This window comes from Giraffa tippelskirchi, chromosome 2 (genome assembly GCF_054371585.1).
Source record: "Giraffa tippelskirchi isolate mGirTip1 chromosome 2, T2T-mGirTip1v1.2.pri, whole genome shotgun sequence".
Taxonomy (NCBI): Eukaryota; Metazoa; Chordata; class Mammalia; order Artiodactyla; family Giraffidae; genus Giraffa; species Giraffa tippelskirchi.
In genome coordinates this window covers 179,975,502-180,000,190 of record NC_137276.1, presented here as the reverse complement: position 1 = coordinate 180,000,190, position 24,689 = coordinate 179,975,502, and the positions used below count along the sequence as shown (strand labels likewise).

The following is a 24,689-nucleotide window of genomic DNA, read 5'->3' as shown; positions in this document are numbered from 1 at the left end:
AATGTGGAGGGAGGTACATGTATAGAGACAGGCCTTTTTTAAAAAAGCTCATAGATGTTTAAAGCCAGATAAGGATCCAATGAAAAGAGACATGGAGTACACTGGTAAGGAGGTGTTCCAGACACAACTGTTTTCAAACATTTACACCAAATAAGAATGGCAGGACCAGAGCCACAATCTCCCTGGGCCCCTTCTCACTCCAAGCCTCTAAAAATTGAGGAAACAAGAAGAGAGGGTTGAACTAGCTCAATGATTCTCACCAATTTGGTCTTGTAGCACCTTTGCAAGCTTAAAAATTGAGAATAATTGAGATTTTGCTTGTCTGTCTATCAATAGTTGCCAGATGAGACATTCAATTGAGTTCAGTTCAGTCGCTTAGTTATGTTTGACTCTTTGCGATCCCATGAATTGCAGCACGCCAGGCCTCCCTGTCCATCATCAACTCCCGGAGTTTACCCAAACTCATGTCCATTGAGTCGGTGATGACATCCAACCATGTCATCCTCTGTCGTCCCCTTCTCCTCCTGCCCCAATTCTTCCCAGCATTAGGGTCTTTTCCAATGAGTCAACTCTTCGCATGAGGTGGCCAAAGTATTGAAGTTTCAGCTTCAACATCAGTCCTTCCAATGAACACCCAGGACTGATCCCCTTTAGGATGGACTGGTTGGATCTCCTTGCAGTCCAAGGGACTCTCAAGAGTCTTCTCCAACACCACAGTTCAAAAGCATCAATTCTTTGGCACTCAGCTTTCTTTACAGTCCAACTCTCACATCCATACATGACTACTGGAAAAACCATAGCCTTGACTAGACGGACCTTTGTTGGCAAAGTAATGTCTCTGCTTTTTAATATGCTGTCTAGATTGGTGATAACCTTCCTTCCAAGGAGTAAGCATCTTTTAATTTCATGGCTGCAATCACCATCAACAGTGATTTTGGAGCCCAAAAAAATCAAGTCTGACACTGTTTCCACTGTTTCCCCATCTATTTCCCATGAAGTGAAGGGACCAGATGCCATGATCTTAGTTTTCTGAATGTTGAGTTTTAAGCCAACTTTTTCACTCTCCTCTTTCACTTTCATCAAGAAGCTTTTTAGTTCCTCTTCACTTTCTGCCGTAAGGGTGGTGTCATCTGCATATCTGAGGTTATTGATATTTCTCCCAGCAATCTTGATTTCAGCCAGTGCTTCTTCCAGCCCAGCGTTTCTCATGATGTACTCTGCATATAAGTTAAATAAGCAGGGTGACAATACACAGCCTTGATGTACTCCTTTTCCTATTTGGAAACAGTCTGTTGTTCCATGTCCAGTTCTAACTGTTGCTTCCTGACCTGCATACAGGTTTCTCAAGAGACAGGTCAGATGGTCTGGTATTCCCATCTCTTTCAGAATTTTCCACAGTTTTTTGTGATCCACACAAAGGCTTTGGCATAGTCAATAAAGCAGAACTAGATGTGTTTCTGGAAATGTCTTGCTCTTTCGATGATCCAGTGAATGTTGGCAATTTGGTCTCTGGTTCCTCTGCCTTATCTAAAACCAGCTTGAACATCTGAAGTTCACAGTTCACGTATTGCTGAAGCCTGGCTTGGAGAATTTTGAGCATTACTTTACTAGCATGTGAGATGAGTGCAATTGTGCACTGGTTTGAGCACTATTTGGCATTACCTTTCTTTGGGATTGGAATGAAAACTGACCTTTTCCAGTCCCGTGGCCACTGCTGAGTTTTCCAAATTTGCTGGCATATTGAGTGCAGCGCTTTCACAGCATCCTCTTTCAGGATTTGAAATAGTTCAACTGGAATTCCATCACCTCCACTAGCTTTGTTCTTAAAGCTAGACTCAGGCCCACTTGACTTCATATTCCAGGATGTCTGGCTCTAGGTGAGTGATCACACCATCGTGATTATCTGGGTTGTGAAGATCTTTTTTGTACAGTTCTTCTGTGTATTCTTGCCACCTCTTCTTAATATCTTCTGTTTCTGTTAGGTCCATACCATTTCTGTTGTTTATCGAGTGCATCTTTGCATGAAATGTTCCCTTGGTATCTCTAATTTTCTTGAAGAGATCTCTAGTCTTTCCCATTCTGTTGTTTTCCTCTATTTCTTTGCGTTGATCGCTGAGGAAGGCTTTCTTATCTCTCCTTGCTATTCTTTGAAACTCTGCAGTCGGATGGCAATATCTTTCCTTTTCTCCTTTGCTTTTCACTTCTCTTCTTTTCACAGCTATTTGTATGGCCTCCTCAGACAGCCATTTTGCTTTTTTGTATTTCTTTTCCATGGGGATGGTCTTGATTCCTGTCTCCTGTACAATGTCATGAACCTCTGTGCATAGTTCATCAGGCACTCTGTCTATCAGATCTAGTCCCTTAAATCTATTTCTCACTTCCATTGTATAATCATAAGGGATTTGATGAGACATTAAAACAGAGAAATTTTTCTAAAATATCTGTTCATTAACAATAAACCTGTTACTTAAATATCTTTACAAAATATAATATATTTCTCTAAAAGAAATTTAGCCAGAAGAGTTATTGTTTTACAAACCTCTTGCAAATTAATGTCCAGCTTAATAGAGCTGGATTCTTTTTTTAAAAAAGCTTTAGAAAAAATGTGATATAAGTCAGAAACTCAGCTCCAAAGAAAGGAAGATTTCTAAAGAAGAAATAAAAGAAGCTAAAAATCTTTTATTTTCTTATTCCTAATTTATCTAATGAAATACCTGAAAAGATGCCTGAATCATATATCACTTCTGCTGCTGCTGCTGCATCGCTTCAGTCGTGTCCGATTCTGTGCGACCCCAGAGACGGCAGCCCACCAGGCTCCTCCGTCCCTGGATTCTCCAGGCAAGAACACTGGAGTGGGTTGCCATTTCCTTCTCCAATGCGTGAAAATAAAAAGTGACAGTGAAGTCGCTTAGTTGTGTCTGACTCTTAGCGACCCCATGGACTGCAGCCTACGAGGCTCCTCGGTCCATGGGATTTTCCAGGCAAGAGTACTGGAGTGGGGTGCCATTGCCTTCTCCCACATATCACTAGGGAATTGCAAATTAAAATGTTACTACTGCACACCTTTAAGAATGGCCAAGATCCAGAGCACTAACAAACAACCCCAAACGCTAGTGAGGATGTGGAGCAGAAGGAAGTCTCATTCATTGCTGGTGGGAATACAAAACAGGAGAGCCACTTTGGAAGACAGTTTGGCAGTTTCTTACAAAACTGCTGCTAAGTCGCTTCAGTCGTGTCCAACTCTGTGCGACCCCATAGATGGCAGCCCATCAGGCTCCGCCGTCCCCAGAATTCTCCAGGTAAGAATACTGGAGTGGGTTGCCGTTTCCTTCTCCAAAACTAAACATACATTTATAAGATTCAGAAACAACACTCCTTGATATTTACCCAAATGAGTTGAAAACAGTGTGTTCACACAAAAACCTGCACACAAATGCTTGTAGCAGCTTTATTCATAATTGCCAAAACTTAGAAGTAACCAAGGTGGCTTTCAACATATGAATGGATATATTATGGTACATCCAGACAATGGAGTATTCAGCATTAAGTCAAAAACTGCTAAAAAAAAAAATGTATTAACTAAAACAAAACCAAATTACATTTTATCAATACATAGCTAGTAACAGTCACTTTCAGGTAAACCTTAAGTACAGAATACAGACATTCCCATCTGTACTTAAGGCATCAGATCACACTGAGGATGGTGAGAACAGGGTATAGCAATCATTGGAATGTGAATCACTTTAACTGTGGGCTCTCCACCATTTATCCTTTTCCCCCTGATTACTAGTAAGGAGATTGAATCAGTAATCAAAAACTTATCAAGCAAAAGTCCAAGACCAGATGACTTCAGTGGTGAATTCTAACTTTTTAAAAATTGAGGTAAAACCATATAAAACATTACATTACAGATGTACAGGGCTTCCCAGATGGCACAGTGGTAAAGAATCCTCCTTCCAATGCAGGAGATGCAGGTTTGATCCCTGGGTCAGGAGGTTTCCTCTGGAGAAGAAAATGGCAAGTCCTCCACCAGTATTCTTGCCTGGAAAATTCCATGGACAGAAAAGCCTGGCAGACTGAAGTCCATGAGGTCCCAAAATAGTAATTTAATATTTGATACTACAAAAATCTAGTTACCATGATTACCATAAAATTACCCCCTTCACCCATTTCCCCACCTCCCATTCCTTCCCCTCTGGTAATCACTTATTCTGTTTTAAGATGTGGCCCATTCAAAAGCAATGATGTTGATGTATCCAAACCAGGTTTCTTCCTCCTCCTCATTGTGATTAACCTTTTCATAATCTTCTTATTTCTATAAGGCAAATCAGAAAAGAATTTTGAAAAATGTTTAGAATAAGATAGATTATCCCACACCAAATCCTTGAAAATGATCAATAAAATAAGGAATACACTTCTGGAGTCTGAATAGTTTGCCCTACCACCTAAAGGATTTCTAAATTAAAAAGATTAAAAAAATTAAAAAGATTTTATGTGGTAAACAAAAGAAAGATTGTCCACTTAATATCAGGGCTCCTATTCTGTATACTATAATTGGTTCTACCACCTTTATCTTTATACCCTCCCTTTCCTCCTCACACCTTCTTTCTAAATGCTCACCCTGTTCACAAAGCTCTTGGTATTCCCTTAAAAAACAAAAAAGAAAAAGGAAGGAAGGAAGGAGAGAAAGACACAAACAAGCTCCCTTGATATTACTGCCTCAACTGCTATCTCCGCTTGCTCAGTTCAAGTAGTAGAGATCATCAATATGACCTGTTCCCAGTTCTTCACATGCTCTACTCCAACTACTACCTAACCCTCTCAACCTACTCTCAAAAAGACCACCAGTACTGTCCCAAATTGACATTCGCAACAGCACTGCATTAATCATAATCTTACATGGCTGACTTACTGCCAACCATTTCCTTCTGAAACTCTCTACCCTTGGCTTTCTCAATTATCACCCAACCTCTAGCTACACTTTTTCAGTCTTCACTGCTCACTTGCCATCAGTAAGCTGATTCTCTTTAAGATTCTTCTAATTCCCAAAGATGTTTCTCTGTAACCCATACTTTCTGAACACTGGACACATGTCAAGCATGTACCATATATAATTTTTGGCCATCGAACTGAACTTCTATTAATACCTATCCTCTAACAAGATGGCATCCTGTTCTCTACACTCCTGCAACTCTTACATTTTTCTTTAAATTCTTTGTCAAGATCATAAATTACATCTTTCCAGAATTATTACAATAATCTCTTACCTTCCAATCTAGTCTCTGTTGCAAGGTTTCAGCCTACCATCCAAAAAAAAAAAATACTATAATTTTCCTTCACACCAATCTTGCATCACCTCCAGCCAATTCTATCACCATAAGCTGGATTTTGTACTCATGGATGACCATTGGGAATTATGTGTCTATGTAAAACCTAAAGCACTGCTTGTGTGTATTCCTAATGTGTATTTTCTTGGATGGAGGGTATGTCACTATCATCATTTTCTCAAAGAAGTCTTATGTCCCAAAAGTGACTGAGAGACTATGACCTGCAGGATAATATAAGAGACCTTTACTATAGATATAAAATCAGTAGTCTGCCCCTCCCCTTTATAGACTTACTCATCAATAAGCTTCAATTTATTGGCCTATTTGCAGTCCGTAAGTAGGTCATATTATTCCACTTTCAGGTATTGGTATGGGCTGTTTTCACCACCAAAATGCCCAAATTGTTAATTTCTAACTGGTGAGCTCTTCCTCAGTACATGTAATCCCTTCTAAAATTTCCCTAAGTCACTCCAATATAAGTATTACCCATATATTTTCATAGCATCTTAGTCATTTTCATCCCGGCATGCTAAATGGGTTTTGTCTTATTAATTTTTGTATCCCCAGCTAAGTATCTGACATATGGTAAGAATTCTAATTTTTTCTTTCTTAAAACAGATCTCTTGGACTTCCATGGTGGTAGAGTGGATAAGAATCCAACTGCCAATGCAGGTGACAAGATTTCAATCCCTGGTCTGCGAAGATTCCACATATGAAGAAGCAGCTAAGCCCATGCATCACAACTACTGAAGTCTGTGCCTAGAGCCTGTCCCACAACAAGAGAAGCCACCACAACAAGCAGCCCATGCACTCCAGCGAAGGGTCGTCCCTGCTCGATGCAACTAGAGAAAGCCCACGTGCAGCAAAGAAGATCCAGCACAACCACAAAACAATAACAACAAAAGGAATAGATCTCTCTAAAAGTGAGACAGTTAAGGTCCAACTTGTCAGATACTTTGTTAAGGCTGCTAAGAAGAAGCCATATTTATCTGAGTTCTAATCTACCACTAAATTATTTTTGCTTCCTATTTCCCTGAAAGTGAAAGTTGCTCAGTCATGTACAACTCTTTGTGACCCCATGGACTACACAGTCCATGGAATTCTCCAGGCCAGAATACTGGAGTGGGTAGCCTATCCCTTTTCTAGTGGATCTTCCCAACCCAGGATTCAAACCAGGGTCTCCTGCATTGTAGGTGAATTCTACATGGCTTTCTGGATATATGGCATATGGATTCTGATCTATATGGCAAATTAATGAAGCAGCATGCTTCCCCTCTGCCTTCTCCCACCAAATTACTCAGAAACCCATCTAACCATCTACTGTTCTGTGTGCCATACTTAAAAATATACTTAAGGGGTACCTCTTAGCACATTCAGGGCATAACAGGTTATCTTCTAGGTCTGGGGGTGCGAAAGTGCAGGCAGGTAACATGAAGAGAGAGGTCATCCTCCTGGGGGTGTCAGGCACCCAGGTCTGACCTGCTTGGAACTGCAGGCGAACCCAACCTTCTGTGTCTGCCAAGAGCGGTCTGCCATGGACCACACACCACCGGACACCTAGACAGGGAAAAACAAGCAAATATAAACTGCTAAGATCAGATAACAGCACCCCAGTTCAACCCCTCAGTGAGTCTCTCTTAATTTAGCTCTTATATTCTGTTGATGAATCAACTGAATAAGAAGCATAAAAAATGTAGACCAAAAGATACCATAATCTGATTCACAAACTACATAGCACAAGGGACAATAACAATCAACTTTTGGGAAACCTTGCTTTGTGTCTAGGATTTTGCTAAGTGATTTACATGTATTAATATATTTATTCTTAGGAACATTATTAGTATATGTTTAATTTACAGGTGAGGTAAAAAGAACATAATTTTCCCAGAACCAAAACAAGGATATATGTATTCTAGACTCACGGTCCATTTGCTTAACCACTACATTGTACTACCTCAACCATGGAAAACAGCCAGAAAGATCTTGTTTAAAAGTCTAAGAAACAATCTAATTGGGGAGATGGGATATTTGAGAGATAACAGAGGAAATCCTATCTACTGGGAGTAGATATCCAGTGTCTGAAATTTAGAGAAAGGATCAATCAATGTAGGCTTAAGTAGCTGTAAAATCTCCCCACACTATATAAAACAAGAGTAGAGATTACCATGCTCTTGGATAGTAGAACTAGTATTGTTTAAATGGCTATACCACCCAAAGCAATCTACAGATTTAATGTGATCCCTATCAAATTACCCATGAGATCTTTCACAAAACTAGAACAAGTAATCCTAAAATTGATATGGAACCAAAAGAGCCTGAATTACCAAACAATCCTGAGGAAAAAGAGCAAAGTAGGAGCATAACCCCCTCAGACTTCAGATAACACTACAAAGTACATTAATGAAAACAGCATGGTATTGGCACAAAAACAGACATTTGGGCCAATGGAACAGAACAGAGAGCTCAGAAAGAGCTCAGAAATGAACCTACACACTTGGCTCAACTAATCTTTGACAAAGGAGGCAAGAGTGTACAATGGAGAAGAGACAGTCTCTTCAGCAAATGATGTTGGGAAAGTTACAGCTGCATGTAAATCAATCAAGTTAGAATACATCCTTATGCCACATACAAAGACTAACTCAAAATGGCTTAAAGATTTAAATGTAAGACATGACATCATAAAAGTAAAAATTTGCATATAATCCAGCAATCCATATCCTGGGCATATATTCAGACAAAACTATAATTCAAAAACATACATGCACCCCAGTGTTCATAGCAGCACTATTTACAATAGCCAAAACATGGGGAAAAAAATCTAAATGTCCATCAACAAATGGATAAAGATGTGGTACATACATACAATGGAATATTGTGCTCACTCACTCAGTTGTGTCCAACTCTTTGCAACCGCATGGACTGTAGCCCACCAGGCAAGAACTTCCCAGGCAACAATACTGGACCAGGTTGCCATTTCCTTCAGGGGATCTCCCAACCCAGGGATCAAACCCAAGTCTCCTGCATTGGCAGGTGTATTCTTTACCATTGCACCATCTGGGAAGCCCCAATGGAATATTACTCAGCCATAAAAAAGAATGAAACAATGCCATTTGCAGCAACATGGATGGACCTGGAGATTATCACACTAAGTAAGTCAGAAAGAGAAAGACAAATACCATATGCTATCATTTACATGTGGAATCTAAAATATGGACACAAATGAACTTATCTACAAAGTGGAAACAGACTCAGACACAGAGAATGAAGACTTGTGGTTGCCAAGGGGAGGGGTGTGGGAAGGATGGATTGCAAGCTTGAGATTAGCAGATGCAAGCTATTATATATAGAAGGGATAAACAACAAGGTCCTGCTGTATAGCACAAGGAACTACATTAAATATCCTGTGATGTCATAATGGAAAAGAATATGAAAAAGAATGTGTGTGTATATATAACTGAATCACTTTGCTATACAGTATAAATTAACATAATTTTGTAAATCAACTATGACTTCAATAAAATAAATTTTAAAGAAATAAATTTAAAAAGAGTAAAGATGCTATGGCACAATATACATGGTGGCTAGGCACTCTCCTGTATCCCAGTAGGTGCTTGATAACTGCTGGATGAAGAGGAACTAAAAGGGTGAGTCAGTCTGGGGTGCCATTCGCTCAAATGGCACATTAATGAAAATTAAAAAGAGGTGTCATCGTTGGGGAAGCAGGTCTCCGAGACAGCCTTGTGGCTGGATACTGCTTTTGAAAATTAGTAAAGGGTGCTTATTTCTCCTCACAGAAGGAAGTACAGCCAGGGGGTGGGGGGGCAGTCAGCAGGCCAATTTTAGCTCCCAGTCTTTTCTTTTTTTTTGTCTGGGTTCTTTGTATGGTGAACAATGCACATCACCACACAATCATTCCTGAATAACAGAGGATTCTGAACACCTCTGGAAATAGGGTAGAGGGAGGAAAAGAATTCAAGCCACAGAAGACAGTGACTTTGTACTGACTTGAGGTAGGTTATTCTGGAAATGAAAACAGAAATACCAAATAGAGGAGCAGAAACTGAAGAAAGGTGAAGCTAAGTAATGCTAACTCAAGATTTCTCAACAGGACAGGGGCCCCAAATATTTCAATTATTTATTGCCTACTTTTATTATGCCAAGTTGTATCTCATAAGCCTCACTGTCATTCTATGAAGTCAAAGAGTTGAAATCTTCAATTTTATAAATCAGGATACTAGGGTTTACACTGAGAAACCTTGGGTTCCTCCAAGAGAAAGGGGAAGATCTCTGGCAGTGGCTGGCCTCATTATCAGATTATGCTTTCTTCCCACCTTCTGCTTAGTGATAAGAAAGTGCCCCCAACTCAGTCACCTGACTCAGAGCCATTCAGGCAAAACTTGACTTTCAATCAAAAGATAAGCCCTCTGTGAAGCTAACATTGCATCTGCAGATATTTTAACCCTTTCACTTTAACTACTATTAGTATTGGACTAATGAATGTGTGTCTTCTGGGATTTCCCTGGAGCTCCAGTGGTTAAGACTGCACACGTTCAATGCAGGGGGCACAGGTTCAATCCCTGGGTGGGGAACTAAGATCCCACATGCCATATAGTGAAACCAAAAAATAAAATAATTTTTTTAAAAAAAGGGTGCCTTCTTTCTCTGGCATGGTAACCACTCTTTAAGGTTGATCTTACCTGAGGCTCGTGACAGAAAGGATTCAGAGGTACGAAGGGCACGTGAAGTCACAGCCTTTGGTTGAACAGCCCTTGCAGCAATTCTTGACCATGCTGCCAGCATGGCTACCTGAGCTGAAGTTACCACTTCAACCACATTAGTCCTTTCCTCACTCTCACTCGTCTTCCTCTTCTGTACACTTCCTCTCTTGGTCACCATGCTGTGTTTCCTTGAACATGAGTGCATTCGGGCCTCCCATGATGATTTAGGAATATACTGAAAATGAAATTCACAATGAATATACAGTGAAGTGCCACTGCGCTAAGCACATTTGTGCTGATTTTATCATTCTTCATGCATTGACCTGTGTATGTCAGTGTAGAAATGGTTTAGGAATGTCAGTTCCCTCAAAGGAGTGATTCTCAGCTGGGAGAAATTTTGTTTGCTAACTGTGTGTAGGGGGAGGGAGGTCACTGATACATTGTGGGTAGAATCCAGGGATATTTAGCCTACTAAACATCCTAAAATGCATAGGACAACCCTCAGGAGAAGAAGAAACGAATTGGCCCCAGATGCCAATTGTCTTCAATGAGAAACCTTGCCTTCAAGGTACAAGGTATAGAAATGGTGGAGAAGAGGGAAAATTTACAGAACTTACATCACCACATTCCTCACTCACCTGATCTTTTTCAGGATAAGCATGTTCCTGGAGTCTCCGATAAACTTCTATTTTCTAAGGAAATTAAGGAGGGAAATAAAAATTAAAATTAAAGGGCTTCCCTGGTGGCTCAGAGGGTAAAGCATCTGCATGCAATGCGGGAGACATGGGTTCGATCCCCAGGTCAGGAAAATCCCCTGGAGAAGGAAATGGCAACCAACTCCAGTACTCTTGCCTGGAAAATTCCACAGATGGAGGAACCTGGTAGGCTACAGTCCATGGCATGACAGAGTCGCACATGACTTAGCAACTTCACTTCTCATAAAAATTAAAAGTTAGCAGAGTTCCCATACTTGTTCCAAGCACCAGAGATTCCCACCAGTGCACCCACCTGGCCATCGGTACTCAGCTTAAGTTGTTGGCACCAGTACCGCAAAGTGTCCCGACTCACATCGTTAATCGGAGGCAATGTGGTCGGCAAGGGACAAACTGATCTTCTAAAGCTAGAGCTTGGACAAACTTCCTCAGGCTCATTTGTTTGAGGAAGAGGAACTGAGGAAAGAAGGGAACCAAAATAGCAATACGTTAATCTATTTGTAAAATTCTTTTTAAGTTTATGAAGTTCTCACTCCCCACAACTCAATTTGCACATATACGTATCCAGTATTTTTTCCTCATCTTACAAATAAGGTAATAGATTCAAGAATTCAAGGACTTGCCCAAGATCACACCATCATGAAAATGATAGACCTAGGACTCAAATCCACATTTTGAAATTATAAAATTTTTATACTACATTCAGCAAACTGTTTTTTATAGCCATCACCAACCTCCTGAATAAAACATTACATCGGATTGCTCTCCAAAATGTCCAGATGCTGGTCCACAAACTATCTGTCCTTCTAGAAATCATTAAAACTGCACCATCCAACAACAGTCCTCCATTCTGTCCACCTGCCACATTTTCCTCAACAAAGAAAAGTTGCCCTTTCTCACATCACTTTGCTTAGGTTTAACTTGTCACTATCTGCTCTATCTTGAAGCCCTCATTATTTGCCCCCACCAAATAAAATCATTCTAAAAATGCCTCTATATGAAGCCCCAAGAACAGATACAAAGAGTCTACTAGATATTTTATCAGTAATTACACACCAAGCAAAGGACTAGATGTTTTCAAAGTGATTTAGCCTCCCAAATACCATCTGATCTTATATGTGGAATCTAAAAAAGCTGAATTCAGGCACAGAGAGTATATTGGTGGTTGCCAGGAACTGGGGGCAGGGGAAATGGGGAGTTTCCCTGGATCAAAGGGTACAAATTTTCAATTATAAGATGAGTATGTTCTGGGGATCTAATGCATATCAAGGTAACTATAGTTAATACTATAATGTATTCTTAAAAATTAAGAGAGTAAATCTTAAAATGTTCTCACCATGGTGAAGAGAGTTAACTGTATGAGATGCTGCTGCTGCTGCTGCTGCTAAGTTGCTTCAATCGTGTCCGACTCTGTGCGACCCCACAGAGGGCAGCCCACCAGGCTCCCCCGTCCCTGGGATTCTCCAGGCAAGAACACTGGAGTGGGTTGCCATTTCCGTCTCCAATGCATGAAAGTGAAAAGTGAAAGTGAAGCTGCTCAGTCGTGTCTGACTCTTAGCGACCCCATGGACTTCAGCCTACCAGGCTCCTCCGTCCATGGGATTTTCCAAGCAAGAGTACTGGAGTGGGTCACCAGTGCCTTCTCCGTGTGAGATGATGAATGTGTTCTTATTTTGTCATCATTTCCTAATTTCTTATTATTGTTCTTAATCTTATTTGGTCATCATTTTGCAATATACACATACATCAATCATCACATTATATACCTTAAAATTACACAATGTGTTCTGCGTCAATTATCTATAACAACAAAAAAAAACTCAGAAAAAAATGATTTGGTCTTTGTAAGAGGTATGTAAAAAGTGTATTCACCAAAGTGAAAAAAAGACTGGGCTTTGTGGGTTGGGAATTTGAGCTCACATCTAGTTGCCACATAAGATCATGCTCTATTCAAAGCACTCCACATGACTATTTTGTCTTTTTCAAAGTTAAGACAGTAAGGGTGCTTAGTGAATGAGAAGAATGAGAGTTTGAGAAATCTCTTACCACAGGTTATCAAGGTGAGAATTAAGCTGGGTGTCACATAGCTAAAAGTCAGGGGAACTTACTTTTTCTGGGCTTCCCAGAGTTGGAGGGGCTGCAAACTGAGCTAACCCTGTGGTCTTCATACCTTGATCATTTGTATTCAGTGCCTCCTCTTTGACTTCTGAAGTTGAGGAAACACCTGGTTCCACTTGTTGGTCTTCAATAATTTCCTCATTAACTGGATACAATGTAAGAATCACATTTTCTTCATCTAATGGCCCTTCAAAGAAATTCTGGAAAAGGAAGTGTCAATTACTGTCCTCATTTAATGCTGTGCGCTAAGATGTTTAACTTCATGGTGAAACTAATGAATAAGAAACTGAGAAGCCAGCAGTTGTATAGAAAGACCAAGATTCCCTGAATTTGATATTGATTTCGGAGAAGGCAATGGCACCCCACTCCAGTACTCTTGCCTGGAAAATCCCATGGACCGAGGAGCCTGGTAGGCTGCAGTCCATGGGGTCGCTAGGAGTCGCAGACGACTGAGCGACTTCACTTTCACTTTTCACTTTCATGCATCGGAGACGGAAATGGCAACCCACTCCAGTGTTCTTGCCTGGAAAATCCCAGGGACGGGGGAGCCTGGTGGGCTGCCGTCTATGGGGTCGCACAGAGTCCGACACGACTGAAGCGACTTAGCAGCAGCAGCAGCAGCAGACGCTTTATTGTGAAGTGTGAAAGTGAAAGTTGCTCAGGCATTTCCAACTCCTTTCGACCCCATGAACTATACAGTCCTTGGAATCCTCCAGACCAGAATACCAGAGTAGGTTGCCATTTCCTTCTTCAGGGGATCTTCCCAACCCAGGGACTGAACCTCTCCTGAATTGCAGGCAGATTCTTTACCATCTGAGCCACCAGAGAAGCCCCTAGTAGACCCTTCATTAGACAAGAAAAACAATGAGGAAATGAGCAAAAGCAGATTTACACCGACTCAGTGACATGAGTTTGAGTAAGCTCCGGCAGTTGGTAATGGACAGGGAAGCCTGGCGTGCTGCAGTCCATGGGGTCGCAAAGAGTCAAACATGACTGAGCAACTGAACTGAACTGACCAATAAGAAGAAATTAGAGCAGAGATCTTGGGTTTGGGGAAAGCATTTCCCTTATAGTCTTTCTCTTCATCAGCTAAAACATATTTTCATTTTATCTCCTAAATCTATGTGGAAGGTGTTTCTGCCTTCTCATCTTCTACTGTGTGATTCAAGTAAGCATCAACTCTCACTGGCAGGAGCAATTATCTTCTGTTCTTCCAAAATCCATCTATACCCCTTTCTACAGACTGCTCTCCTACTTATTTAAAATACTTTAGTTGGGAGGGAGTCTCAAACACGGAGGGGTTATATATAAACATCCACTCCGATATTCTTGCCTGGAGAATCCCTGAACAGAGGAGCCTGGCGGGCTATGATCCGTGGGGTCACAAAGAGTCGGACACAACTGAGTGACTAACACTTTCACACTTTCGCTTTTCATAGCTGATTCAGCATATAGTACAGCAGAATCTAACACAGCATTGCAAAGCAATTATACTCCAATTTTAAAACGTAAATAATAATTTAATTATTAAAATAATAATTTTTTAAAATTAAATATTTCTGTTAAAGACAAAATTCCCTCATGCAGCCTGTAAATTCTCGAACAGCGGGGCCCCTGCCTTCCTTTCCAGTTTAAGACCCCTGAGCTTTCCGAGCTTCAGCCATAGCAACCTTGTTTAAGCCCCACGACCTGAGGGAAGCAAATGTATCTGTCTTACTCTCCACAGCAATCACAGGGTACACAGTGGACAGTCAGTGTTCTTTTAACAATTTCATGAATGAAAGATAAAGTGGATAGGTAGAAAGGAACTGATATTTATGGGTTTTGTACAGTACGCATGCACTGTGCTAGGAGCTTTCTATAGTTCTCACTTAATCCTATAACATACTTGTAGTAATTTACTGGTTTTCATAGTTTACAAATTAGGCAACTGAAAGTGTTAGTTGCTCAGTCATATCCTACTCTTTGTGACCCTGTAGACTCTGTCTGTGGGAATTCTCCAGGCAAGAATACTGCAGAGGGTTCTTGCCATGCCCTCCTCCAGGGGATCTTTCCCACCCAGAACCGGGGTCCCCTGCATTGCAGGCAGATTTTTTATTGTCTGAGCCACCAGGGAAGTAACTGAGGCTCAGAAATTAAAGGATCAATGCCATAGAGTTACATATGCTTAAGTTTCTTAACTTTTCCTCTCAATCCAAGGGCAAATAAACTCCATTCCAACTCAATTGTAATACACTCTTTTCTGAACAGCTAGATGCATCTGCATTTGACACTCCTTTCCCTCTGTTTGTTCAGTCATCAAGTCATGTCTGACTCTTTTCGACACCATGGACTGCAGCACACCAGGCTTCCCTCCCCCTGTTTAAATCTTTTCAAAGACTTCCCCTTGCTTTCACACTTCAGCTTGCAACTAGGGATTTTGCATTTGTACACCACTTTTTCAAAGTACTCTGGGACATACTTCACTGGTCAGCTTAAAAAAAACAAATTGGCATTATTGGGAGAAGTATCATTCCAGTCAAGAGGTAAACAGCTATATGACTTGCCCATAAATCCTATACTTAATATTGGCCAATTCTGTCCTTCAACCGCATTGTGGTCCCTGTGTGTGTGTGTGTGTGTGTGTGTGTGTGTGTGTCAGTCGTGTCTGACTCTACGACCTCATGGACTGTAGCCCACCAGGCTCCTCTGTCCATGGAATTCTCCAGGCAAGAATACTGGAGTGGGTTGTGATTCCCTTCTCCAAGTGGTTCCTGTGAATGAAACCTGCTCAATTTATATTCTCATCTAGTTAAAGATTACCCAAGCAAAGTCAGGAAACCTGTTTTGTCACAAGGCCACTGGGAGTGGGTTGCTTCTTATCCCTAAAGGAAAGAAACTATGTCAATTCACTGTCTGACCTTACGCATATTACCCTTTTCACTCTTTTCACTGCAGCCAGCCATTTCTTTACCATTTTAATCTTGCCCAGCTACAACATGTCTTTCTATGAAAAAAGTATCTTACTCAGAACTGCCACTGCTGCTGCTAAGTTGCTTCAGTCGTGCCCAACTCTGTGCGACCCCATAGACGGCAGCCCACCAGGCTCCTCCGTCCCTGGGATTCTCCAGGCAAGAACAACTGGAGTGGGTTGCCATTTCCTTCTCCAATGCACGAAAGAGAAAAGTGAAAGTGAAGCTGCTCAGTCGTGTCCCACTCTTCGAGACCCCATGGACTGTAGTAGCCCACCAGGCTCCTCTGTCCATGGGATTCTCCAGGCAAGAGTACTGGAGTGGGTCGCCAGTACCTTCTCTTACTCAGAACTAGAAAGAGAAATATTTAATTTCTCCCTTTTACTTTCACCCAAGCTGTATACCACAACCACAAGAAAGAAAATAATTCACTTCTAAAGAGGAGAGCCTCAGAGATTTCTCACATCCAGAAATTAAGACTTCTGGCAAGAGGGAAATAGAAGTGAGCTCTAGAAAGGCTTTAAAAAGTGAATCTGTAGGAAAATGAATGAAATTAAAACCAAACTTACCTTCCCGTAATTTGAGTGTGCCATTTCAAGGAGTGCTCAGAGAAAGGCAGAGCCACAGTGTTCAATCTCTGCAGTTTAATCCTCTTAACCTGAGGGTTTCTAGTCCAGTTTCTCCTTCCTTTTGTAAGCAAATGTCGCCTACTTCCTCTTTCCCAGAAGAGCTGTATTCCTCTCTCCTCTTTCCCCCCTCCCTTGTTATCTGTCAGTGTGATAATTTCATCAGTTCATACACACTCTTGTCTATTAGGTGAGAGTTAAGTTACTGGGTAATTAATAACCACTCTTGATCTTTTTAAAAATTTTTGATATTTATTCCTTTAAGATGAGACTTAGAAAATAAAAAATGACAAACATTTGTTAAGTTACAAACAAATGAGCAACATTTGTAAATAATATTGATGACAGATTGAAGGGAGTTATGTGGAGGGAATAGAAGTTCAAAAGTATTTTGTAACTGATTTATGGCTGAGGGTGTGTTACTCACTGGGAGATTAGATTTAGATTGTAGGGTTTAGATAACACAATCACTCCAAGATCTAGCTCTAAACACAAATTTTAAGCCCACAATAATGGTGAGCTGAGTAGAAGGGAAAGGTTAGGCTATTCAGAATGAGAACAGCAGGAGACAAAACACCAAGGCAAGAGATCTGCTAATGAATGCAGAAAGAACTGCACAACTGCAGTTCTTGGGAACTGCTAGAGGATAATGTTGGGGGCAGGATATGACAAGAGATGAGGCTGGAGAAGTCACAGTTGTTTTCATAGGCCATTCTAATGAGTCAGAACTTCTAAAGGAAAATCTTCACAAACAACGTGGCAGCCCTGGCATCCATTGGTCTCATAATAGGCTTTCTCTGCCCCTAGGAAAATAGTCTGGGCCACTGGTCTCAGGACCCAGGGAGCCTGGGTAACTTTCAGTCAGTTCAGTCGCTCAGCCATGTCCCACTCTTTGCGACCTCATGAACCGCAGCACACCAGGCCTCCCTGTCCATCACCAACTCCCTGAGTCCACCCAAACTCATGTCCATTGAGTTGGTGATGCTATCTAACCATCTCATCCTCTGTCGTCCCCTTCTCCTCCTGCTTTCAGTCTTTCCCAGCATCAGGGTCTTTTCAAATGAGTCAGCTATTCGCATGAGGTGGCCAAAATACTGGAGATTCAGCTTCAACATCAGTCCTTCCAATGAACACCCAGGACTGATCTTCCTTTAGGATAGACTGGTTGGATCTCCTTGTAGTCCAAGGGACTCTCAAGAGTCTTCTCCAACATCACAGTTCAAAAGCATCAATTCTTCGGTGCTCAGCTTTCTTTGTAGTCCAACTCTCACATCCATACATGACTACTGGAAAAACCATAGCCTTAACTAGATGGACCATTGTTGACAAAGTAATGTCTCTGCTTTTTAGTATGCTGTCTAGGTTGGTCATAACTTTCCTTCCAAGGAGTAAAGTGAAATCGAAAGTGAAATCGCTCAGTCGTGTCCGACTCTTTGCCACCCCATGGACTGTAGCTTACCAGGTTCCTCAGTCCATGGAATTTTCCAGGCAAGAGTACTGGAGTGGGTTGCCATTTCCTTCTCCAGGGGATCTTCCCAACCCAGGGATCGAACCCGGGTCTCCCACACAACAGACAGACGCTTTCCCATCTGAGCCACCAGGGAAGCTGAGTAAGCATCTTTTAATTTCATGGCAGCAATCACCATCTGCAGTGATTTTGGAGCCCAGAAAAACAAAGTCAGTCACTGTTTCCACTGTTTCCCCATCTATTTGCCATGAAGTGATGGGACCAGATACCATTATCTTAGTTTTCTGAATGTTGAGCTTTAAGTCAACTTTTTCACTCTCCTCTTTCACTTTCATCAAGAGGCTCTTTAGTTCCTCTTCACTTTCTGCCATAAGGGTGGTGTCATCTGCATATCTGATGGGTAACTTTAACTTCCTACTATATTATACTTGGTATTCAAAGTGCAAGGACTCTGCCTCAATTTGCTTAAGAACTAGGAGGCACAGTGGTAAAGAATCCACCTGCCAATGCAGGACATTTGGTTTCAATCCTTGGGTGGGGAAGATCCCCTGGAGGAGGAAATGGCAACCCACTCCAGTATTCTTGCCTGGAGAATCCCATGGACAGTGGAGCCTCGCAGGCTACTGTCCATAGAGTCAAAAAAAGTCGGACACGACTGAGCACACACAAATGCATGGCTGGAAAAATAAACTATGAAACTCCAGCCAGACCCTCAAAATCAAATCTTTGAGCACAGGACAAGATCCAGAAGTTTGTGCTTCAACAAGCCCTCAGGGTAGTTCTTCCTGCACCTAAAATCTATAAACATTGGCTAGATCAGGGTGTGACCAAATGGCTTTGGATTAAGCAGACAATGCTTGGAATCCTGGCTCCTCCCTTTCAGGGTGGAAACTGAATTGGCCCATAGAGATTCAGCCAAGAAAACACTTCATCTCCCCACTTGGGTGTGGTCCCACCTGACAGGCTTTTTCTGGATGATTTAGAAGAGAGTTGATCTGGTAGCCAGTACAGAATGAGTCCAGTGGCTTAGGTTAAGATAGGACTTTGAGTGGAAAGACCATTCATTACGGTATTTCTTAGCATTTATTACAATGTAATTATTTATTTTCTTGAGCTTCTTTTCTCCTGCTTTTTGAAAATATTACACTACGAGAAAGCTCAAACATATAAAAACAGAAAGTAATATCTTCAGTCCTCATGGATCAGTCATCAGGCTTTGACAACTATTGACCCCCAGCTAATCTGATTCAGGCTTCCTTATTAGCTCAGAGGTTAAAGCGTCTGCCTCCAATGCCGGAGACCCGGGTTCAATCCCTGGGTCGGGAAGATCCCCTGGAGAAGGAAATGGCAACCCACTCCAGTATTCTTGCCTGGAGAATCCCACGGACGGAGGAGCCTGGTAGGCTACAGTCCATGGGGTCGCAAAGAGTCGGACACGACTGAGCGACTTCACTTTCACTTTATTAGCTCAGATGGTAGAGAATCTGCCTACAATGCAGGAGACCCCAGTTCAGATCCCTGGGATTCCCAGGAAGATTCCCCTGGAGAAGGAAGTGGCAAGCCACTAGAATATTCTTAACTGAGGAATCCCATGGACAGAGGAGCCTGGCGGGCTACAGTCCATAGTAGTGTTAGTCACTCAGTCACGTCCAACTCTTTGCGACCCCACAGACTAGCCCGCCAAGCCCCTCTGTCCATGGGATTCTCCAGGCAAGAATGCTAGAGCAGATTGCCATTCTCTTCTCCAGGGCATCTTCCCAATCCAGGGATCAAACCCAGGTCTCCTGAGCTATAGGGAAGAGAATTGGACACAACTGAAACAATTTAGCATGCACGCAGTTGATTTAATCTAAACTGCCACATATTTTCCCTCCCTTGGGTTATTTTGAAGGAAATACCGGACTTCATATCTTTTACAAATTCAGGAAAAAAGGACTTTTTCTAGCAACAGTGATATATGGATCTATCAAATAAAATGCATTACCTAGGGCTTCCTTGATAGTCTAGTGGTTATGAATCCACCTTGCAGTGCAAGGGACACCAGTTGGAGCCCTGGTCCAAGAAGATCCCACATCCCAGGGAGCAACTAAGACCATGCACCACAACTATGGAGCCTGTGCTCTAGAGTCCAACTGTTGCAACTATTGAAGCTTGTGCACCTAGAGCCAATACTCTGCTACAAAGAATGTCACTGCACTGAGAAGACAACAAGTAGCCCCCGCTCATCAAACTAGAAAAAGCCTGTGTACAGCAACAGAGACCCACTGCAGCCAAAAATAAAACTATAATAAATTTCTAAAATCTTTTTAAAATGCATTACTTATTTCAAATATATTTATTTACTACATAAGTTAAATATTTAAAGCATTGTATTGTTTTGTTTAGATAAATGTTTTTCAAAAGCTTTTTTCTTTTAAGTCAAAGGAACATGCTCTATAATTTTGTCCCCTGCATTGCAAGGCAGTTCTAATACATAACAGAAAGAAACTGGAGCAACTCTGGTTGAAAGTCAAAAACCTGTAAGACAGCTCACAGAACACTGTGGTTCTGAGAAACGGTGGTTCTGGACACTATGGCATGGTGTCCCTCTCAGGCAGAAGGGATAGCTACTAAGTTCTTTCATTTCCTGAGGAGGAAAGTATAACTTGCACTCTGAAAGATGTTTCCAACTTTGCTACGTCCATCATTTCAAGAATTCCCACTTACAAGGATTACTGAAATTTTATTTCTACTTTAGAGCACTAGTTGCAGATCGTCACCTTCTGATCAAGAATATATTAGCAGATTTCTTTTTCTTTTTCTTTCTTTTTTTACAGGGAAAAAAAAATCTCTGTCAGGAAGCAACAGTCACAGTTAGGAGAATCTTAAATTCAGAATCCAAACTAGTAAGGGCTATCTTGTGTTCTGTAATGACTCAGAGGATGTGGTTAGGACAGGGCATGGCAGTCAGGTGAGATGAGGTAGCAAGCACAACTTTTGATAAATGGACAGGGAGTTAATCTGGCTGTAGATTCTTTAATAATAGTTGCAAATTTAGCCCCCACCAGCAAGTGATCTTGGCCAGTCAAACCAAGTCTTGTCTCACCTTCCTCTTTCCATATTGAATGCATTCTGCATTTTCATCAAGATAAATCTCTTGAGAGATTTATCACACACATGGAATAGCTGTGAGACATGTTGAAGTTGGAAAGCTCAATTCATGTTGTCTTCCTGAAGTGGCTGAAGATTGGTGCCAAAAATTTCTGGACCCCTGAGCAATTGCCACTATATAAGCGTTGTGGGTGAGGAAGGATGGGGACTGAGGCCAAGAAATGTAAACTGAAGTTGTTTCCTCCTATGTCCCTATCAGTCATTTGTCCCCTCCTGAGTTTTCCACCTCTCACTCTTTACAAATTCTATCCTACTAGCACACAAAGATGTTTAACTTCATCCCACTTAAAACATTCAGCTCTTTTAACACTATCATTTTATGTAATTACTATTCTCTCTCTCTCTCTGTTCTTTCCCAGTTCAACTTTCTGAACACATCTTTTCTTATCTTTTAGCTGCACTGGATCTTCATTGCTATGTGCAGGCTTTTTCTAGTTTTGGCGAGTGGAGGCTACTCTCTAGTTGCAGGTTTCTCATTGTGGTGACTTCTCTTGTTGTGGAGCACAGGCTCCAGGGCATGTGAGCTTCAGTAGTTGCAGCACACAGGCTCAGCAGTAGTAGCGCACAGGCTTACTTGCCTTGCGGAATGTGGGATCTTCCTAGATCAGGGATTGAACCAGTGTCCTCTGCACTGGAAGGCAGATTCTAAACTACTGACCCACCAGGGGAGCCTTGTACACATCCTTGTAATCTAGCTCCTTTCCACCTTCGTCTAATTGTTTTTCTGTCTCCTTTCCCACTTCTAAAATATTGATGTCCGTCTATTCTTGATCACGTTTTATGCTTCTGTAGAACAGCTTCATCCATTTTTCCAGTTTCAACTTCCATCTACATGCTGATTCATCCTATATATATGTATATATTTCTAGCCCAGTCTTTTTGCCTGCCTTACTGGCCCAAGTTGTGGCATATCCTGTTTATGCCTTTCAAACATAGTAAGAAATAAACTCAGTGGACTGCCCCAGCAATCCAGTGGTTAAGACTCCACCCTTCCATTGCAGGGGACATGGGTTCTCAGTGACATCCCCACCAAATTTTTACCACCTTTGGTATTTCTTCTCCTTGAGATGTATTATCATCCACCTAGCCATCTCAAGGTGAAAACATAAAACACTCCTTTTCCTTAAATTCCAATAGGTTTAAATCCTATGGAGTCAAACACATATCCTGCTTGCTACTGTTTCTCCTATAATTCTACTGCCATTGTCTTATATCTTGCCTAAAGCATCTCTAATCATTTACTGCAATTTCTTGCTGACCATAATACCTCCCAGCCAACCTATTCTTTTTTCATAACTTTTGGCAAGAATACTTCATGCATGAGATTGAGGACTTTATACTGCATTATGTGAGAAGGTACACATTTCAGATTATCTCATCATTATATTAAAAATGATGGGATGGGGAGGGAGGTGAGTGGGGGGCTCCAGGAAGGGGAACACATGTAAACCCATGGCTGATTCATGTCAATGTATGGCAAAAACTATTACAATATTGTAAAGTAATTAGCCCCCAACTAAAATAAATAAATTTATTAAAAAAAAAAAAAAAGAAAGAAATACAGTTGATTTACAATGTTGGATAGTTTCAAGTGTACAGGAACGTGATTTGATTTTGTATATGTATGTATGTATGTGTATATATATATGCACACATACATATTCTTTTTCATATTCGATCCATTCTTTTTTTAGCATATACATTTTTAAAAATTTATTTATTTTTTAATTGAAGAATAATTGCTTTACAGAACTTTTCAACCCATTCTTGATGCTGTGAAATACCAATATATCTTACCTAAAGCTGAGTTTCATGACTAGGGAATTTAGAATCTATGCACACCAAGGTGGGATAGGAAGCAATTTGAGAGGTTTTAAATTGGCCTTCCTGCTGCAATAGTTCTTATTCCTCAGGCCAAGGACCCAATATGACAATTACTTCATGTGACAAATATATCGATTCCAGTTTTTACATTCAGATACTGGAAAAACCATCCCTGGATTTCATAAAAAACAATGGGCCTCCTTACACTAGACTTTAGCCAGGACTCAGCTACTACTGGGCTCCGTTAAGCCCCCAAGCTAAGAAGAAGAGGGTCATGATGATAATTTGAGACCATAGTCAATACAGGTCCTGTGTCCAATAGTCTTTAAATGTCTCATTTCTCTTTTCCAGTGTACAGTCACATTGTTAAATAGCTATATATCCCTTTGGGAAAAGACTGGAGGAAAAACATAAGCAATATATACTTTACTTTTTATGGTGGTTATAGAGTCCTACATAGGAAGCCAACCATCTCATCAACTAGTGGATTCTAGATCTAAAAATCAGTTCAGGTCTGGGAGCTAAGCAAGAGATGGTGACTTTTTTATTAGCGTGACTGCCCTCAGCCTCCGGATCCTCTATTTTGTTTGTTTTTTTTTGCCTACACTGTGTGGCTTCTGGGATCCCAGTTCCCCAACCTGGGACCTCCAGGGAAGTCCTCCTGCTCCTCTTTTCTTGACTTTAATCATAAGCGTTAAGAAGCATCTTTTTTCACAATAGATAATTGTATCAATGGAGTAGGAAATGGCAACCCATTCCAGTATTCGTGCCTGGAGAATTCCATGGACAGAGCAGCCTGGTGGGCTATAGTTCATATAGTTCATGGGGTCACAAAGAGTCAGACATGACTGAGTACACATCAGCACATGTATCACATTATTGTTATACCCCTCGAACTTGTACAGTGGTTTATGTCAATTACATCTCAATAAAACTGGAAAATTTTAAAATAAGAGTAGTTACTCACCTTCACATTAAAAAAAAAAAAAAAGGAAGCATCCTTGTTGGCTGCCCATCTACTTTGACCCTAGGCACCATCGTCTATTAACCATCTCTACAGCCTCCTGTGAATCAAGCCCCCTTGGCTGCCCTCCAACCTTCCTGGAAATTGTAGCCTCCTGGTTTCTGCTTGTTAAGTGGCACCATCTGGCTCCTTGACTTCAGGGCCCATCATCCCCAGAATGACATTAACGAGCCAGTTCTATGCCAGCCTCACCTACCATCAGCCTGGTCTGCAGAGGACCATTGACCTTCTCAGCAATACTGCTTCTCCCTTCTCCATCACATTCCTGATGGCCATGGTGAAAGCTGGGCCCTCCCATGGAACATCCTCTGGTGGGTTTCCAGCCTCACATAACATTCCCGCCCTGCAGGTCCACTTTGCTCACCTCTTTATTCCCTCCTCCACCCTCTGCCAGGGCAGCTTGGGCATTTATACTTCTCTTGGTGTTGGCTGTCACTGTCCCCCTCTCCCCAGACCTCTAGGAATCATCCTAGCAGTGAATCTGTCCCATCTCATAGGGTCCTTGCTAAGACCTTAAATCTTGTGCAAAGAGAAAATTATTCCCCCAACATCATGAATTCTTGCTTATCTAATGTCATAGTCCAGTCCTTTTGATCAATTGCTTTTAAAAACTAACAAAAGAATTATCCCCCTAACTCCTGCCAGTACATGCTGGCTAATGTCTGCAGATCCTTCAGTGTATGTTCTCTTTCCTCCCTTGCCAGGCCCATCACGTCCTCAGTGGGTTATGCTGGGATGTAATTCTCAGTTGTTGGTCTAGTAGCTGGGAG

General features: G+C 41.4%; 1 protein-coding gene across 1 annotated transcript; it reads right to left on the bottom strand.

Moving 5' to 3' along the window:
- Positions 1–3,424: 3,424 nt before the first annotated feature.
- DPPA2 (developmental pluripotency associated 2) lies at positions 3,425–16,420 on the bottom strand. The gene is made up of 7 exons (XM_081542894.1): positions 16,397–16,420; positions 12,929–13,076; positions 11,054–11,214; positions 10,684–10,737; positions 10,025–10,280; positions 6,689–6,884; positions 3,425–4,315 (listed from the first exon to the last, which is right to left on the bottom strand). The coding sequence occupies exons 1-7, from the start codon at positions 16,418–16,420 to the stop codon at positions 4,207–4,209; spliced, it is 948 nt and encodes a 315-aa protein (XP_081399020.1). The 3' UTR covers positions 3,425–4,206.
- Positions 16,421–24,689: the final 8,269 nt, after the last annotated feature.

What these genes read in the sequence shown, in the direction of transcription:
- DPPA2 (XM_081542894.1), bottom strand. Translation starts at nt 16,420, where the DNA reads ATGGCACACTCAAATTACGGGAAG. An exon ending in CACACTCAAATTACGGGAAG is followed by an intron (nt 13,077 to 16,396) that starts GTAAGTTTGGTT and finishes TTCCTTTTCCAG; the next exon opens with AATTTCTTTGAAGGGCCATT. An exon ending in AGCTGAGTACCGATGGCCAG is followed by an intron (nt 10,738 to 11,053) that starts GTGGGTGCACTG and finishes TAATTTCCTTAG; the next exon opens with AAAATAGAAGTTTATCGGAG.